This window comes from Dreissena polymorpha, chromosome 6 (genome assembly GCF_020536995.1).
Source record: "Dreissena polymorpha isolate Duluth1 chromosome 6, UMN_Dpol_1.0, whole genome shotgun sequence".
Taxonomy (NCBI): Eukaryota; Metazoa; Mollusca; class Bivalvia; order Myida; family Dreissenidae; genus Dreissena; species Dreissena polymorpha.
Window position 1 is genome coordinate 13,076,372 of NC_068360.1, and position 18,655 is coordinate 13,095,026.

Here is an 18,655-nt window from a genome sequence, read left to right on the forward strand (position 1 = left end):
TATCGTGCATGAAATTTCAAATTTTAAAGGCTATGGCCTCTTCCCAATTTACTGATGAAAAGCCCTGATTACCATGTTTATCTGAGCACAAAGCACTACAGATTTTACATTTTAATTGTTTTGAACTTCTTTGATTGTTTGATAACCTTGTCTCAATTATCATATATTATTATTGGGGTTTGTATGCTTAATAATAAAAATTGAAGAAATAAGATATTCTCCATGGAAATTCGGAATGATGACATAATGCATAACTTGATGGTTTTGTAGAGATTGATAAAAACAACACAACCACAATACAATCATTTTTTTCCTTCCACCATAATGACATGGTAACCGAACTTTGTTTTGACAGGTGGGTCGGTGTACACTGGCTGGTTGATGGTGCTGTTGGGAAGGGCGAAAGCAGCTTCCTGGAACGGACCGACCATGCTGCCTCGAGTCATCCAGCCAAGGTCGCCCTGCACAAGAACAGTGCAGACTGCAGTGTCACAAACATATATTAAGCTTGTCTATTTCATTATGATATTCATAATCTTTATGAACAGTCATTTAAATGTATCAGTATGTATATTGTTTTTGTTTTGTGTGTCATAAAGGTGTCTACATGAGGTTTAGACTTTTGATTTACACTTACAAACTGAGACTTCTGTTTCTACTTATAAGTTATTGGACGCATGCCATATATTAAATGCATCAAAGTCATTCAAACATGTGAAGTCATTTATGGCAATGTTCACATATATTCTTACTATATGTAGTACATAAGGTTAAGCTTCCATTATTTACCATTCAAAGGAAATATCACTGATAACTACATACCCCTGATCTGGCCTTGTCTTCACTGTATGTGGCTGCAACTTCATTAAATTTCATGCCACTCTTCAGCTTCTCTATAGCCTCTAATGCTTTAGACTGCTTCTCACACAGAATATGCCTAACCTTAAAACAGATAAGTAAGATTTAAAGCAACATTCAGACATCTTATCATAGAGAATATGCCTTACCTTGAAACACATCTGTAACTTCACAGTAAGACATCTTATCAGGCAGAATATGACTACAGGTTTTTTCACTTGAAAATGTAGGCTGGGTCCTTTGAACTTCAAATTGAAGTTATACTGGATCAGTTTCACGTTATCTTATTTGTAATTTAGTTGAAAAAAACGCATTTTTAACAAGTATTATAATATTTATAAAGTTTTGACAATCATTTCAAAAGGTTTTATTTGCAACGGAAATTTGTAAATTTATCCGAAATATAGTAGTAAATTAGTACATCCGAAAACTCGCTACTTACTTTAACGGCAGTTCCTCCTTTTGGCTGTTTACTCCCAGCTTCATCGTCACCGTCAGCTCCCTTGCTCTTCCCTCCTTTTGCTCCCCCGCCTCCTTTATTTTTTGGCATGTTCCTCTTTTTCTTGAACTTCTAAAAATAATGGCACCAATTGTTGTTGTTATTGTTTCTAGGTGATGAAATATATTTGCGTCGGAATAACAGCTTCATTATCATTTATTTTCGTGCTTTTGCTAATCGAAAGTACCAACTATCAAGAACAAGTATGTCTGATTTAGATGATGCATACGGGCCAGCATTGCCACCAGGTCTGTGCTTTGTGAATCTAAGTTTCACCGAAAAATGTCAATAATTGGTGCTACCTAATTAACGGACAAATGATTATTTGATAACCATGTAATGACTAAATGTAGATACAAATTTTGACATTATTGACCTGTGTACAAAACATTACAATTGTTTCAATACAAAAAATGCATCCAAACAATTAAATCTAATTTTTTGCTGGATGAAGCGTTTTACATCTGTTAAGCTTTTAGATATAATATTTTATAATTGTGTGCTTATTTAACCTCTAGAATTCAAAGATAGTTTGGTGGCGAGGCGTAGTTGATATATGGACCATATTATGGTGTTCTCGGATGTCTTGGTATTGATTTAACATAGGTTATCAAAAAAATGTTATGTGTCATATCAATTTATATTTTTAGGATTATCAATGTATAATGATGTAGAAATGAGGGACAGCATACTTGTTTTGCAATTGAAATATTTCATACATATAGGTATCTCACAGACTTTTCTTTCGCAAACTTTTGTTGCCTACTTTAAATTCAGTTGTCACAAAAAAACTAGCAATTTTAAAGCTATTCATAAATCACATTTGTAACTGCATACACGTTGTTTGTAGCTGTATATTAAAGATTTGAATTCAAACACAGATGTCATATATTCCATATTTTTTTATTTATGCATTCTAATCACACATGGAACAAAGAAAGATATATCAGTTATCATATGAGCGTATTCACATGTCAGTCATTGTATTTCTAGGCTTAGCTGCTAGAAAAAGCATGAAAGTAATGTTAATATATTCAGAAGATGTAAACAAACGTTTATGGGAATGTATGGGGCTACAAAACACTTCACATAATTTACTTGAACGTAAAAGAATAGTAACACATTATCATAATACTAAATAACTGTCATCAACTGTACGTACATGTGCTTGCAAAGTGATCATGTATTTTGGAAAACTGTGGAATTAATGAATTATGTATTAAGAACCATTCAGTGCCTGTATGAAAAACAAGTATAAAAACTATAATACAGCATAGTATGCAGTTTGTTCAATACAATATCGTAAAATTGTATTACCTTTAAAATAATAAAAAATGCTGCTTTTGTACCAGCATATTATGAATGTATTATGAAACAACAAGTAACAGCCAAATTATGTATTTCACAATTATTACTGGAAATCATAGTTAATTAAACAAGCTTGTTGCTACTGTACACTGTCATACTATAAATGATCACTAAGTGCTTTTACATACTTGTCGCAAATTTTATGCCCCCTGTAGGGTGGCATATAGCAGTTGAACTGTCTATATCTCTGTCTGTTGGTCAGTCGGTCGGTCCGTCCATCCGTCCGTCCGAAAACTTTAACATTGGCTGTAACTTTTGCAATATTGAAGATAGCAACTTGATATGTGGCATGCATGTGTATCTCATGGAGCTGCACATTTTGAGTGGTGAAAGGTCAAGGTCATCCTTCAAGGTCAAAGGTAAAAAAAACTAATCCAAGGGAAGTAACAGGCTTTAAAGGGAGATAATTTCTATTTATAATTTGGCACGAACAGATCACTTAAAAGGGAAGTAATATTTTGTAAAAGGATATAATCAAAAACAAAAATATTTACCGGTAAGTCAAAGCGGCGCAGAAGGGGGTATTGCGTTTCTGACAAACACATCCCTTGTTATTAACTAGTTTAACATTTATTTGCAGGCACTGGTTGACATACTGACTAAATTTGCATGGGAACAATCGTTTTTTGTCCTCAAATCATTAAAGGGGCCTTTTCATGTTCTGGTGAATTGACGAAATTAAAAAAGTTGTTTGAGATTCGCAAATTTTCGTTATAGTTATGAAATTTGACTTGTGAAGAAACAGTAATACTGAACATTTACCATGCTCTAAAATATCCATTACGTGCATCTTTTGACGATTTGAAAACCTGAAAATTATAAAGCGTTGCAATGCGAAACGATGGAATAATTTGGAAAGTTCTGTAAAAATTGTTGTCTTTATATTTTGTGAAACTACGAAGTGTGCTTATATAAAGTAAACAAGATGTGTTTGTGAAAGACTATGTCCCCCACCATATATTTGACCTTGACCTTTGACCTTGAAGGATTACCTTGACCTTTCACCACTCAATATGTGCATCTCCATGAGATACACATGCATGCCAAATATCAAGTTGCTATCTTCAATACTGCAACTTTTGACCTTGACCTATGACCTTGAAGGATGACCTTGACATTTCACCACTCAAAATGTGCAGCTCCATGAGATACACATGCATGCCAAATATCAAGTTGGTATCTTCAATATTGCAAAAGTTATGACCAAGGTTAAAGTTTAGTGACAGACACACAGACAGACAGGCCAAAAACAATATACCCCCGATCTTTCGATCCGGGGGCATAAAAAGACCAATAATGCATGTGTACAACACATGTTTGTATGATATCCATGTAGATCTAGGCCTATGTACTAAACCTTTTTAACAGCATCATCTTATGCTATTTAATTTCAATATATTTTGCCAAAAACAAACTTTTGTTTGGGTTTCGGCATAAAATGTTAGTTGTATGTGTAGTGATTTTTTTCCACATTTCCAAAGAGATTACATTGAAACTTCAAATATGTAATCGCCATGAATCGTAGTTGTGAAGGACCATTTTCATCCACACACATTCCTCAGTGTTTTTACAAAGCTATTAATACAGGCAAAAGCTGGCGGTGCAGCGGCGGGCGTTGACCGCTATTTGTCTCACTTTTCTGATATACATGTACATATAGCCATACCCCTACAGTGATATTTTTACAAATTTTCTCATCTGAGTCCTGGGACTCGATAACTTGCAAATCTTTGAGTCCCTGAATTGAAAGAACGAGTCTAAATATTTAACAATATTATTTTTTTTAGAAATTTCAATGCATTTTTGGGACTCACATAATTTGAAACTTTGCATCCCCGGAGGTTTTTGTGAGTCCAGGACGCAGGACTCACAGGTAAAAAAATCACTACCCTAACAGAATCATTTTTTTCTGCCTGATGATCAATGAACAAAAAATTTTTTTGGTTTTTTTTTTTAGTCGGGATTGTTTCAAAAGAATAGTCATACATTATTTTTTAATCCATGCCATTATTTTGAAAATTGACACTGGCCAAACTGAACAAGTCCCGTCACCTAATAATATAAGGCACACAAGCACCAAGTTCAAACCTTTAGGGCAACTGTTGGGTCTTTAGTCAAATTACAGCACTGATTGTCAGGGCTTTATATCTGAGTAAAGAAATCATGATTTTCAATTAGATTTTGGTTCAATTTGTACATATTTCAATGTACATGGTATTGTTTAATGATAAACATAAATAATGCATGCGGAAATAATGGAATTTCTGGTTGAATTATAGTGCATGGCATATTTAGGTTATAGTTTTAAAATACATTGATAAATTATTTTTAAAAAGTATATTATAGCAGATGTACATGTAATTTTAAGTTTTCCTATTTGGATTTATTTACAAGATTAGTGGTAACAATATTAGTGCAACATACAATTTGTGTTGCAGGTTTGGGAACTCCTACTGTCTCTGAGAAAACAGCAATCATTGGTCCAGTTATTCCCTCACAGTTGAAGACAGGTCAGCATCACACCTCTGACTCTGACACTAGCTCAAGTGAAAGTGATGCAAAACACAAAGTACAAAAGAAAACCAAAAAGAAAAAACGGAAATGTTCGTCTGGCAGCAGTTCTGACAATGTCAAAAAGAAGAAGCAAAAACACACAAAAAAGGTTTCTAGTTCTGACTCTGAAACAAGCTCAAGTGGAAGTAACAGTAGTTATTCATACTGCAGAAATAATAAACAAACTTCAAAGCACAAAACAATATCTTTTGAAATTTCAGAAGGAAGACCATCTATAGGTCCAATACTGCCAGGTGATTTGAAGGGTGTAACTAACAATAAAGATAGTGCAAGACGTATTGGCCCAGCATGGCCCCAGAGGTTGGGTTCCTCTCAGGTAGCAGGGGGCAGTGACAGCGATGATGATATAGGACCAAGTATTGGCCTCCAGGCTCAAGAGGAGGATCTGTCTGCAGTCAGAGAGTTTACAGCTCGGGCCAACAGAATGAAAGACAAGCTAGAGGATGAGGTAAATTTAAACATGAACAAGAGCTGTCTCCATCGGAAGACATATGCCCCCAAAATGCTTTTTGAAACCTAAACACAGATTTTGAAACCTAAACGCGAAAAACGAGTTCAGGTCAAAGCGGTCAAATTTATGTGCGTATGGAAAGGCCTTGTCCATATACACATGCATACCAAATATGAAGGTTAAATCTGAAGCGACATAAAAGTTATGAGCATGTTTCGAGCGGAAATGCAATGTTTTGATGATTCAAGGGCCGTAACTCAGAAGTGCCTGGGTAAATTGGCTGATTATTGAACTTAATCTAGATTTTATTGCCTTACACATTTTTATAAAGTTTGGTGAAGATCCGATGACAATTGGTGGAGTAATTGAGCGGAAAAGAGAAAAAACTCATTTTTTGTATGATTCAAGGGTCGTAACTCAGGAGTGTTTGGGTCAATTTGGCCGGTTATCGAACTTGACCTAGATCTTATGACCTTACACATTATCATGAAGTATGGCAAAGATCCTATGACATTTGCTTGAGTTATTGAGCGGAAACGAGAAAAAACGCATTTTTTTCGATGATTCAAGGGTTGTAACTCAGGAGTGTCTGGGTCAATTTAGCCGATTATTGAACTTGACCTAGATGTTATTGCCTTACACATTGTTATGAAGTTTGGTGAAGATCTGATGACAATTGCTCGAGTTATTGAGCGGAAACGAGAAAAAAACAAATTTTATGATGAATCAAGGGCCATAACTCAGGAGTGTGTTGGTCAATTTGGCCGATTATGGAACTTGGCCTAGATGTTATTGCCTTACACATTTTGATGAAGTTTAGTGAAGATCTGATGACAATTGCTCGACTTATTGAGCGGAAACTAATCCGGACGGACTAACTAACTAACTGACTGACTGACTGACTGACTGACGGACATTGCGCTTTTAATATTTCCCCAGAACCTATGTTCTGGGGGCATAAATTTTTTTTGCACAAAACCGGTAAATAAATACCTGCAAATAACTGAAGTGCAAAACAGATAAAAGTGTATGATACAGGACATACATTTTTGTGTTTAATTTTTTTTTTCAATAATTATATATTCTTCCATGGCTACATGGCAGGACTTTTGTATGCTTTTTTAAGGGCCAGAGTTAGACCTCCTAATTAAACCATAGGAAAGATGTCGGACCTCGGACATTTCGGATAAAATTTGCTGAGGTCTGGTATTATTCACAAAAATGTCGTATCTCGTGTCCGACAATAAAAATAAATTAGTTTTTGTTAAAAAATGAAAACAAATCTTGGAATAAGAAAAAAGGTCTGGTGTGGTTTATTTTACTTTTATAGATTATTAAACTTTCAAATAAAACAGATTTTACCAACCAATTAAACTTGCTATCTTTGCTGACGTAACAAACTCCAAGTGCGATTCTTAAAACCAGTAAAAAAAACTGTCAAATATTTCACATTGTGTAATAATGAAGGCGACACAACAAGTTTTTGATGTATTGTATAAATAATCACAAAGCATTCTTCACTTTTTATACGCCCGTCTATGACGGGACGTATTATGGTATACCCCGCGTCTGTCCGTCCGTCCGTCCGTCCGTCCGTCTGTCCGTCCGTCCGTCCGTCTGTTAATGTCGTACGCTACGTCAAATATCCTTTGACAGATTTTCTTCAAATTTTAACACAATCTTAATATTGATAAACCCTGATCCCCTTTCGTTTTTGACGGAATTCTGAATTGTCGTTCCAGAGTTATGGGACTTTGTTCGTCAAAATTTCGTGATTTCATTGAATGTCCTACTGTAGCTCAAATATCCTTCGATGGATTTTTTTCAAATTTCAACACAATCTTAATATTGATAAACCCTGATCCCCTTTCGTTTTTGACGGAATTCTGATTTGTCGTTCCAGAGTTATGGGACTTTGTTCGTCAAAATTTCGTGATTTCATTGAATGTCCTACCGTAGCCGTCCGTCCGTCCGTCTGTTAATGTCGTACGCTACGTCAAATATCCTTTGACAGATTTTCTTCAAATTTTAACACAATCTTAATTTTGATAAACCCTGATCCCCTTTCGTTTTTGACGGAATTCTGAATTGTCGTTCCAGAGTTATGGGACTTTGTTCGTCAAAATTTCGTGATTTCATTGAATGTCCTACTGTAGCTCAAATATCCTTCGATGGATTTTTTTTTTTTTTTTTTAGTATCCCTGAAAAATTGAACAAGGTGAGCTTTTTTCTATTCCGATTGTACACTACCACTTACCCATCTACATTTCTCTTTTATTATTGGTCAAAATATCTATAACAGGTTTACTTCAACTCCATATCCTCTAAAGAAATGCATACATATACTCAAAAAAAGATATGGTATGAATGTCAAGGAGACGGCGCTCCATGCTCATGTACTTATAAAATAAACCATGTATTCAAATACAAATAAACTGAAGTAAAAAAATGATTCAAAGGGTTATTTATTACCTTACTACTTCATTGGCGAACGACGGGCGTATCATGCGCTCATGGCGCAGCTCCTCAGTTATTGAAAGTTTTACAATACGTGTAATAAAACGGTGTATTTTTTTTTTTTGTATTTAGAATTGTTAAACATTGTGAACCTCATAATGATAACAATAAGCCCTATACAAGGCACACTCTACTTTTTGTTTAAAGATGAACAAGGTCCAATACTACTCTGTGAGGTCTGGTATATTTTAAAAGTTATCGGACCTCATGTCTGGTAAGATTTATTTGTTTTTCCTCTGGGTTGCTGCTAATGAGCAATATATTTCCCTCTTATTAATAAATGTTAATGTATGTAGAAACATGAATAAAGACAAACACATTTTCTTCAACAGTTGTGTATTCTTTTTATACGCTCGTTTTTCAAAACGGGACCTATTATAGTTTCACCCTTGGCAGCTGGCGGGCGGGCGGCGTCCACAGCAGTTTTCGCTCTCTATTTTAAATAGTTTTCATCCGATCTTCACCAAACTTGGTCAGAAGTTGTATCTAGACGATATCTAGATCAAGTTCAAATATTGGTCATGCCGGGTCAAAAACAAGGTCACGGGGTCCTTTAGTGCATTTCAAGGATTAAGCATGGTTTCCGCTCTCTAACTGAAGAAGTTTTCATCCGATCTTCACCAAATTTGGTCAGAAGTTGTATCTAGACAGTATCTAGGTCAAGTTCGAATATTGGTCATGCTGGGTCAAAAACTAAGTCACGGGGTAACTAAGTGCATTTCAAGGATTTAGCATGGTGTCCGCTCTCTAATTGAAGTAGTTTTCATCCGATTTTCACCAAATTTGGTCAGAAGTTGTATCTAGAAATATCTAGGTCAAGTTTAAATATGGGTTATGCTGGGTCAAAAACTAGGTCAGGGGGTCACCAAGTGCTTTTCAAGGATTTAGCATGGTGTCGGCTCTCAAATTGAAGTAGTTTTTATCCAATCTTCACCAAATGTGTTTAGAAGTTGTGTCTAAATAATATCTAGTTCAAGTTTAAATATGGGGCATGCAGGGTCAAAAAATAGGTCACGAGGTCACTTAGTGCATTTCAAGCATTTAGCATGGTGTCCGCTCTCTAATTGAAGTAGTTTTTATCCGATCTTCACCAAATTTGGTCAGAAGTTGTGTGTACATGATAATTAGGTCAAGGTCAAATATGGGTCATGCAGGGTCAAAAACTAGGTCATGAGGACACTTATTGCATTTCATGCATTCTGCATGGTGTCCGCTCTCTAATTGAAGTAGTTTTCCTCTGATCTTCACCAAATTTGGTCAGAAGTTGTGTCTAGATGATCTCCAAAACCTTCAAACGGGCGTAACCTTGTGACAGTTTGGCACTCTTGTTAAAGTTTATAATACATTTTCACATTAATGGCTCTAGTAAGGGCATGTACATAACCAAGGACTACTGTATCGTGTAGGTAAAGCCTGTAGATGGCCCTGCCCAGCGTGAGAGCTGGATGACAGAGCTTCCAGAGGGGCTGGGCGCCAGGTTTGGGCTGGGAGCCAGGCAGTTCAGGAAGGAGGAGGCTGCAGAGATAGACTCCAGCTGGACTGACAAACCTGGGGAACACAAAAAGGTACATGAGGACACTCTTACAACGTACTAAAAAAACTCAGTTATTGTTAGCTGGACTATTCACAGCAATGCGGGAATAAGTGTCCTTGTAATACTCTAGTTAATGAAAAATGCCACATCTCTATATCAATGGTTCTACTATATTCAGTAAAAACTTCACACCTGTATTTGGGGTTTTTGTGTGAAGTCTCTTGCCAAGTTCCATTAATATGACCTTTAATTTATTAGAATTATGTGCCTTTTCATACTGAAATAATGCTGGTTATTATTTACTTGCAACTACTTCATATATTTAAAAAAATAGTTTAGTCTGTATCATTTTATTCAGGGTCTTTATAAACATTCACTGACCGAGTTGTGTAATTGTGAACAGATTTTAAGCATTATTATCATTATTATAAATCTAGCCTGCCTACATGTACTTGAAACATACTCAAACAGCAATCTGACATCTAACCTGTCTACATGTACTTGTAACATACTCTACAAGCAATCTGACATCTAACCTGTCTACATGTACTTGTAACATACTCTACAAGCAATCTGACATCTTGCCTGCCTGTAAGTAACATACTTTACAAGCCATCTAACATCTAGCCTGCATATTTGTTACATACTCTACAAGCAATCTGACTTCTCGCCTACCTGTAAGTAACATACTTTACAAGCCATCTGATATCTAGCCTGCCTATTTGTAACATACTCTACATGCTATCTGACATCTAGTCTGCCTTTTTAATGTACTCAACAAGCCATCTGACACCCAGCCTGTCTCTTTTAACATACTCTACAAGCCATCTGACACCCAGCCTGTCTCTTTTAACATACTCTACAAGCCATCTGACACCCAGCCTGTCTCTTTTAACATACTCTACAAGCCATCTGACACCCAGCCTGTCTAAAGGAAATACATGAGGACTTTTTTGATGCTAGAATTTGTAAACGTCTCGTTAACATAAATCCATCGGGAGTGTGTTTCGGATTACAAATTATGATTCTCATTTGGGAATTTAACAAAACATTTATATTTGTTTTATATTTACAATGATTTAAATATAAATTTTTGATAAAACCATTTACGCGGCAAAATAAATGTTTTTATAATATTATGCATGAAAAGCACGATTACCAGTAGGATTACACCTGGTTGCTATTATCAGTCTCTTAAGTAACTGGCCACGATTTTATCAAGGAGGAGATCACTGTCGGGACCAATTCGTGCGGTAGGTATTACAAAGACATAAAACTGCAATAAACCAATTAAATTATCGATTGACAGTGACACGGGAGTTATTCACGCATAACTGATTCACAACTGTTCCCATCTTAAGTGCATTGGGGCCATACAACGCGCATTCTGTAAACAACGAATCATGAGAATGATTCTTTTTCATTGACTTGATTCTGATGAGGATGATATTGATGATGATAAGAAAGATGAATAGAATATTTTTTTGAATGGAAATGTTGTTTTATAGCTGACTTTAGAAAGGAAGAAATAAAATTAGTTTAAGTCTATACATTGTTTAGTACATGTACACATATTTACCATTTTGTTTATACAAAAATTGAACAGTTGGCCATGCACTCATCAACTCTAGACTCCCTATGACCCAACCCCCTCTTAAAAGGCCACCCCGCTTAAGCAGCCAATTTGGCCGTTTCCCTTGACTGGCTACTAAAAAGGGGTTGGACTGTACTTGTAACATACTCTACAAGCTATCTGACATCTAGACTGCCTACTTGTAACATACTCTACAAGCCATTTGACATCTAGCCTGCCTACTTGTAACATACTCTACAAGCCATCTGACATCTAGCCTGCCTATTTGTAACATACTCTACAAGCCATCTGACATCTAGCCTGCCTACTTGTAACATACTCTACAAGCTATCTGACATCTAGACTGCCTATTTGTAACATACTCTACAAGCCATCTGACATCTAGCCTGCCTGCTTGTAACATACTCAACAAGCTATCTGACATCTAGCCTGTCTACTTGTTAGGTACTCAACATGCCATCTAACATCTTGCCTGCCTATTTGTAACATACTCTACAAGCCATCTGACATCCAGCCTGCCTACTTGTAACATGCTCTAAAAGACATCTGGCATCTAGCCTGCCTATTTGTAACATACTCTACAAGACATCTGACATATAGCCTACCTATTTGTAACATACTCCACAATACATCTGACATATAGCCTACCTATTTGTAACATACTCTACAAGCCATTTGACATCTAGCCTGCCTACTTGTATTGTACTCTACAAGCGATCTGACATCTAGCCTGCCTACTATCATACTATCAACATTCTCTACAAGCCATCTGACATCTAGCCTGTCTTTTTATGTCCCCCACTATAGTAGTGGGGGACATATTGTTTTTGCCCTGTCTGTTGGTCTGTCTGTTGGTCTGTTTGCGCCAACTTTAACATTTTGCAATAACTTTTGCTATATTGAAGATAGCAACTTCATATTTGGCATGCATGTGTATCTCATGAAGCTGCACATTTTGAGTGGTGAAAGGTCAAGGTCAAGGTCATCCTTCAAGGTCAGAGGTCAAATATATGTGGCCAAAATCGCTCATTTTATGAATACTTTTGCAATATTGAAGATAGCAACTTGATATTTGGCATGCATGTGTATCTCATGGAGCTGCACATTTTGAGTGGTGAAAGGTCAAGGTCTAGGTCATCCTTCAAGGTCAGAGGTCAAATATACGTGGCCCAAATCGCTTATTGTATAAATACTTTTGCAATATTGAAGATAGCAACTTGATATTTGGCATGCATGTGCATCTCATAGAGCTGCACATTTTGAGTGGTGAAAGGTCAAGGTCAAGGTCATCCTTCAAGGTCAGAGGTCAAATATATGTGGCCCAAATCGCTTATTTTTTGAATACTTTTGCAATATTGAAGATAGCAACTTAATATTTGGCATGCATGTGTATCTCATGGAGCTGCACATTTTGAGTGGTGAAAAGTCAAGGTCAAGGTTATCCTTCACAAGGTCAAGGTCATCCTACAAGGTCAAACATCATATAGGGGGACATTGTGTTTCACAAACACATCTTGTTGTAACATACTCTACAAGCCATCTGACATCTAGCATCCATGTTTGTTACATACCCAACAAGCCATCTGACATCTAGCCTGCCCACTTGTAACATACTCTACAAGCTATCTGACATACACTACACTCTACAAGCCATCTGACATCTAGCATCCATATTTGTAACATACTCTACAAGCTATCTGACATCTAGCCTGCATATTTGTAATGAACTCTACAAGCCTTTTGACATCTAGCCTGCCTTTTTGTAACATTTTCTACAAGCCATCTGACATCAAGCCTGCCTACTTTTAATGTACTCTACAAGCCATCTGACACCCAGCCTGTCTACTTGTAACATACTCTACAAGCTATCTAACCTTCCTACTTTTAACATACTCTACAAGCTATCTGACATCTAGCCTGCATATTTGTAATGAACTCTACAAGCCATTTAATATCTAGCCTTCCTATTGGTAACATACTCTACAAGCCATCTGACATCCATCCTGCCTATTTGTAACATACTCAACAAGACATCTGCAACATAGCCTACCTATTTGTAACATACTATACAAGCCATATGATATCAAGCCTGCCTACTTGTAACATACTCTACAAGTTATCTGACATTAAGCCTGCCTACTTGTAACATACTCTACAAGCCTTTTGACATCTAGCCTGCCTATTTGTAACATACTCTACAAGCCATCTAACATCTAGCCTGCTTACTTGTATTGTACTCTTCAAGCGATCTGACATCAAGCCTGCCTACTATTAACATTCTCTAAAGGCATCTGACATCTAGCCTGTCAAATTGTAACATACTCTTCAAGCCATCTGACATAAAGCATCCATATTTGTAACATACTCTACAAGCCATCTGACATCTAGCCTGCCTACTTGTAACATACTCTACAAGCCATCTGACATCTCGCCTGCCTGTAAGTAACATTCTTTACAAGCCATCTGACATTTAGCCTGCCTACTTGTAACATAGCCTACAATCTATCTGACCTCTAGCTTGCCTACTTGTAAAATTTTCTACAAGCTAACTGACATCTAGCGAGCCTACTTATAACATACTAGTACTCAACAAGCCATCTGACATTTAGCCTGCCTTCATGTAAAATACTCTACAAGCTATCTGACATCTAGCCTGCCTATTTGTAACATACTCTACAAGCTATCTGACATTAAGCCTGCCTACTTGTTATGTTGTCATTAATCTATCTGACCTCTAGCCTGCCTATTTGTAACATACTCTACAATCTATATGACCTCTGACCTGCCTACTTGCAAAGTACTCCACAAGCTATCTGACCTCTAGCCTGACTATATGTAACATACTCTACAATCTATCAAGCCTCTAGTCTGCCTATTTGTAACATACTCTACAAGCCATCTGACATCTAGCCTGCCTATTTGTAACATACTCCACAAGCCATCTGACATCTAGCCTGCCTACTTGTAACATACTCTAAAAGCCATCAGACATCTAGCCTGCCTATTTGTAACATACTCTATAAGCTATCTGACATCTAGCCTTCCTACTTGGTACCATCTATACAAGCCATCTGACATCTAGCTTTCCTATTAGTAACATACTCTATAAGCTATCTGACATCTAGCCTTCCTACTTGTAACATACTATACAAGCCATCTGACATCTAGCCTGCCTATTTGTAACATACTCTATAAGCTATCTGACATCTAGCCTTCCTACTTATAACATACTATACAAGCCATCTGACATCTAGCCTGCCTATTTGTAGCATACTCTACAAGCCATCTGACATCTAGCCTGCCTGTTCGTAACTTACTCTACAAGCCATCTGACATCTAGCCTGCCTATTCGTAACATACTCTACAAGCCATCTGACATCTAGCCTGCCTATTTGTAGCATACTGTACAAGCCATCTGACATCTAGCCTGCCTATTTGTAACATACTCTACAAGCTATTTGACATCTAGCCTGCCTATTTGTAACATACTCTACAAGCTATTTGACATCTAGCCTACTTTCTTGTAACATACATTTATTTCTCCCACAGGAAGGCAAGAAAAGAAGCCATGATTTCACAACTGAAGCCGACATGAAGGCTGCTAAAGAAATGGAAAAATTTAATGTATGTTCTGACTGTGCTTTCTTATTAGATACAAACAGTTGAATTTGTTTTCAATATTAAATTTCTTTAAATATCTTGCATAGTTAAACTATTATTAGAATATGAACTCCTTTAGTAAATTTATTATGGAATAAAGTATGATTTTTATTAAAGAAAAATTCAATTTTTTTTTATAAATAAATTTACCTTATATCTCCAAGAACCATGAATGCTCATTGCAGTAAAGAATGCTGTATTAGTATTCTGTATACAATGTACCTGTCATTGAACATTCACAGCATCAACAATCTTGACATATACATGTACTGTAAAAGTTGAATACATCGTTCAGCACATGTTTGTACATTATTTCAATATTTATTACAAGATATAAATAATCATGACAACTTTTTTGAACCAAAGCAATACAAGCTCCTTATATCTAAACTATATTATATATAGAACATTTCACATATATAAATGTTTATTTAAATGTCAAGGAATGTGAATTTTGTTGTTTTCCAATGGCTGTAGAATTCAAACATTTAAATGATGTGGTTATTCCTAAGTGTTTTTATTGATGAACATTTCATTACACATTTGTGTTTTTTTGGGGGAAATCACAGAAAAAACACAGAGCTGAATCTCTTCTGGAGCTGCATAAGAAGGAATTAAAGAAAAAGAAGGTATGAAAATTGATTTGGTTATGTAACACTACTGTTCCTTTTCCTTTATTGATAGTAACTTATATTTCTTTATTGTACCATTTACACGCACATTGGTGAGATAGTAACATTCTTGCACTTTTGAAATATGTAATATATTTTATGTTAAGCTAATAATTTAGCTATAGCACTATTGGATAGATCAATTCCTGAATATTTATTCCTAATCATGCCATTGATTTACAAATCTCAGTAATTTGGTAATTTGTGGAGTTTAATTTGTATAAAGATATTTTGAAAAAAGGTTGGAGGAAAGGAAAATCTGATTAATCCATACAACCATCCATTCGATCTGAGGGATGTCATAAAGTAACACGTGCATTGAATCCTTGCAGAAAAAAGAGAAGAAGAAGAACAAGGGAAGGGAGAGGCCTTTGGAGCGTCAGGTGTTTGACCGGGAGAGGGACCTCAAGGTAAACAAGCTGGACGAGGCACAGCGGCGCGCCATCATCAAACGCTCACAGGAACTGGGCTCCAGGTTCAAGAGTGGCGGTACAGGGACTTCCTTCTTGTAACCATGGAGACAGCTCTGTAGGCGTTTTCAAAGGCTGGGGAATGCGTCTGTCAATGACCATAAAGATATTGCAAAATGTGCACAGAACTCTGTTGACTGACTTACTGATGGATTGATTGCATTGCATTCTATTGAATGACCTGAATGGTGTGCGAGAGGACATTATAAACGGCAGCAATCTACAATTCCTTTAAAATAAATTGGATAAACATAAGATAGCAAGAGGATTTGATTATTTATTTATTTACCACATTTATATAGCGCCCTTTTCATACGGTATGTGTTTTCAAAGGCCCTTTACACTTTTCCCTGATCATAAGTCGTCCGTTAGCATCTTGGCGCAGTATGCAGACACAGCACATTGGCTTATTTCCCTCACAGGTACCCATGGTTGGAGAGGAGCAGATGTGGGATAAATTTCTTGCTGAAGGAAATTCCAGTGGTCAGGGCGGGATTCGAACCCGGGACCTCTCGATCCCTAAGCCAGCATCCTACCATTAGACCACTATAGATTTATGGATATAGAAAGATTTATCTGAAGTGTTAGAAATAATACACAATTATCACAATGGAGCAGCCAAAAGACTAACAGGAAGAATAATTTGAAGGGAACTTAACTATCTTAAAAGGCCACAAAGTGTCCTAAGAATACAAAAGGTTAGTTGGTATATGGTCATTAATGGACCTCATAATATTTTGCAAGTAGTGGTATTTGTGAAATCATTTTGAAATACAATTTATAGTATGTTTATGTCGTAAATGTCTATTCAAATTCGTTCAATCAATAGAAAACTTTGTTTTTTTATTATGAATATAGCCTTATTACTGACCCTCAATACGTACGTATTAATAGTTTAACATGAAACGGGTCATAGGTCATTCGCTTCCCAAACAATCGACATCTCTGATAAAACTATTCTCGGTTGTAACGACAGACTGGATGTCAAACTATTTTCACAAAAACTAGGAGGGGGCTGTTTTTTTGAAAACTTAAAATCTGTCCTGGATTTCAAAAACTATTCACTCAAATGTAACAATGAAAATTTAAAACCCTCTTTTTGTGTCGTTAAAACAGTCAAAGATGGTTTATAAATAAGACGATTTTCCACTTCATTGTGTACTGCCTCGGTCACACTGTCACGAATCAGAGCTACGAATGAGCTACGATTCAATCGGCTGCGAATGACTACGGAATTGTCAAAATTCGCAGGCCGCTACGATTTCAGTACGGAGCACAACGAATCTACCATCAAAATGTTGGAAAACGAACAAGGAAAGGTACGGACTGCTACTGATCGACGCGATGTAGTACGGAACGCAACGAATCGGTACGATCAAACTACGAATCCGCTACGGTCTGGTACGATAAAGTACGATGCTACGCGAATCATGACGATATAACTACGGATCCGCTACGGTCTAGTACGGGTAAGTACGAACTAGAACGGTTCGCTTCGAAGAAGTGGGAATTGTGACGGATTGGTACGGACAGGTAGGAACGAATTACGATTGAACATTGCGCTAACAGCCTCTTGTATTGTCATACACATAATGCCTCCCAAAAAGAGAACATTCCAGTGGCAGCAACAGCGCGTAACAGAAATAATGGAATCAGCCGTGTCTGGAGAAGAGTCTACCTCCTCCATCCTAAACCAAGAGCCGGGTCGTCTTAAAAGCCAGTCTCGTATCCACCACCTACTTTTTCTTCTCTGACCTGATAAAGTTTGTAATTTTTGATGTACAAATATAGATTATGCTTAGGAAAGTATGATTAATTTTGTATTTTATAATGTCGTCTATTAATTTAACAATTAATAAATCGCGTAAAAGTAAGAGCAAGATTCAAAAGGCATATGAGGCAGACACTTACCTGCAAATAATAAAAAAATGTATTACTAGTTAGTTCAAATTCTAATATATTCAAAATACGTAACCTTTAGCACAAAGCTATACTAGTTATACGATATTGAATCATTATTACCTCTGTGCATATCGTCAAGCAGCTCGACTACAGCCTCTCCATTTTGTGCCACAGGTGGTTAGCGTGTGGCTATGATATTAATTAGTGAAAACATTATTTGTTTGTTATAATATGATTATGTATCATTTAAAATGATGTTATCACTAATAAATATCATAGTCACACGCTAACCACCTGTGTTGTGTGCCATATCAATATCCAAGTGTAACAAATTTATCGCAAACGCAATTTGCTGGCGGTTGATGATTGTGAACTCAACAAATGCAAGTACGGTTGCTTTATAATTTCAATGATGTATTTCAGTAGCAATTTATTGTAGTGGACCGTATATGTCCGTACTGTTTCGTGCTGAAATGTAGTACATCGTACAAGATCGTGCAAATTCCTGCCTATCCGTAGTACAACGTACTAGAACCGTGGCTTTTCGTGGTATATCC

The 18,655-nt window shown here is 36.5% G+C and overlaps 2 protein-coding genes across 4 annotated transcripts; one reads left to right on the forward strand and one right to left on the reverse strand.

The window, feature by feature from the left end:
- Positions 1-292: 292 nt before the first annotated feature.
- On the reverse strand, positions 293-1,450 carry LOC127834596 (peptidyl-prolyl cis-trans isomerase NIMA-interacting 4-like). Its single transcript, XM_052360603.1, has 3 exons — positions 1,301-1,450; positions 823-942; positions 293-461 (listed from the first exon to the last, which is right to left on the reverse strand). Exons 1-3 carry the CDS (start codon positions 1,406-1,408, stop codon positions 303-305), a joined length of 387 nt encoding a protein of 128 aa, XP_052216563.1. The 5' UTR covers positions 1,409-1,450; the 3' UTR covers positions 293-302.
- Positions 1,451-1,454: 4 nt separating this feature from the next.
- Positions 1,455-16,451, forward strand: LOC127834589 (GPALPP motifs-containing protein 1-like). Of its 3 annotated transcripts, XM_052360593.1 has the most exons (7): positions 1,455-1,605; positions 5,164-5,235; positions 5,500-5,747; positions 9,674-9,832; positions 14,945-15,019; positions 15,625-15,684; positions 16,059-16,451. In XM_052360593.1, exons 1-7 carry the CDS (start codon positions 1,563-1,565, stop codon positions 16,236-16,238), a joined length of 837 nt encoding a protein of 278 aa, XP_052216553.1. In that variant the 5' UTR covers positions 1,455-1,562; the 3' UTR covers positions 16,239-16,451. The 3 variants fall into 3 exon arrangements, with proteins under 3 accessions (XP_052216553.1, XP_052216552.1, XP_052216554.1); XM_052360592.1 differs by having other exon boundaries at positions 1,456-1,605; positions 5,164-5,747; XM_052360594.1 differs by lacking the exon at positions 5,164-5,235 and having other exon boundaries at positions 1,509-1,605.
- The last annotated feature ends 2,204 nt before the right edge of the window (positions 16,452-18,655 follow it).

Bases quoted from the DNA above. Each gene is read 5' to 3' on its own strand.
- LOC127834596 (XM_052360603.1), bottom strand. From the start codon at position 1,408: ATGCCAAAAAATAAAGGAGGCGGGGGAGCAAAAGGAGGGAAGAGCAAG. The intron at 943-1,300 runs GTAAGTAGCGAG...ATCTGTTTTAAG, and splicing joins AAGGAGGAACTGCCGTTAAA to GTTAGGCATATTCTGTGTGA. The intron at 462-822 runs GTATGTAGTTAT...GTTCTTGTGCAG, and splicing joins AAGACAAGGCCAGATCAGGG to GGCGACCTTGGCTGGATGAC.
- LOC127834589 (XM_052360592.1), top strand. From the start codon at position 1,563: ATGTCTGATTTAGATGATGCATACGGGCCAGCATTGCCACCAG. The intron at 1,606-5,163 runs GTCTGTGCTTTG...TTTGTGTTGCAG, and splicing joins CGGGCCAGCATTGCCACCAG to GTTTGGGAACTCCTACTGTC. The intron at 5,748-9,673 runs GTAAATTTAAAC...TGTATCGTGTAG, and splicing joins AAGACAAGCTAGAGGATGAG to GTAAAGCCTGTAGATGGCCC.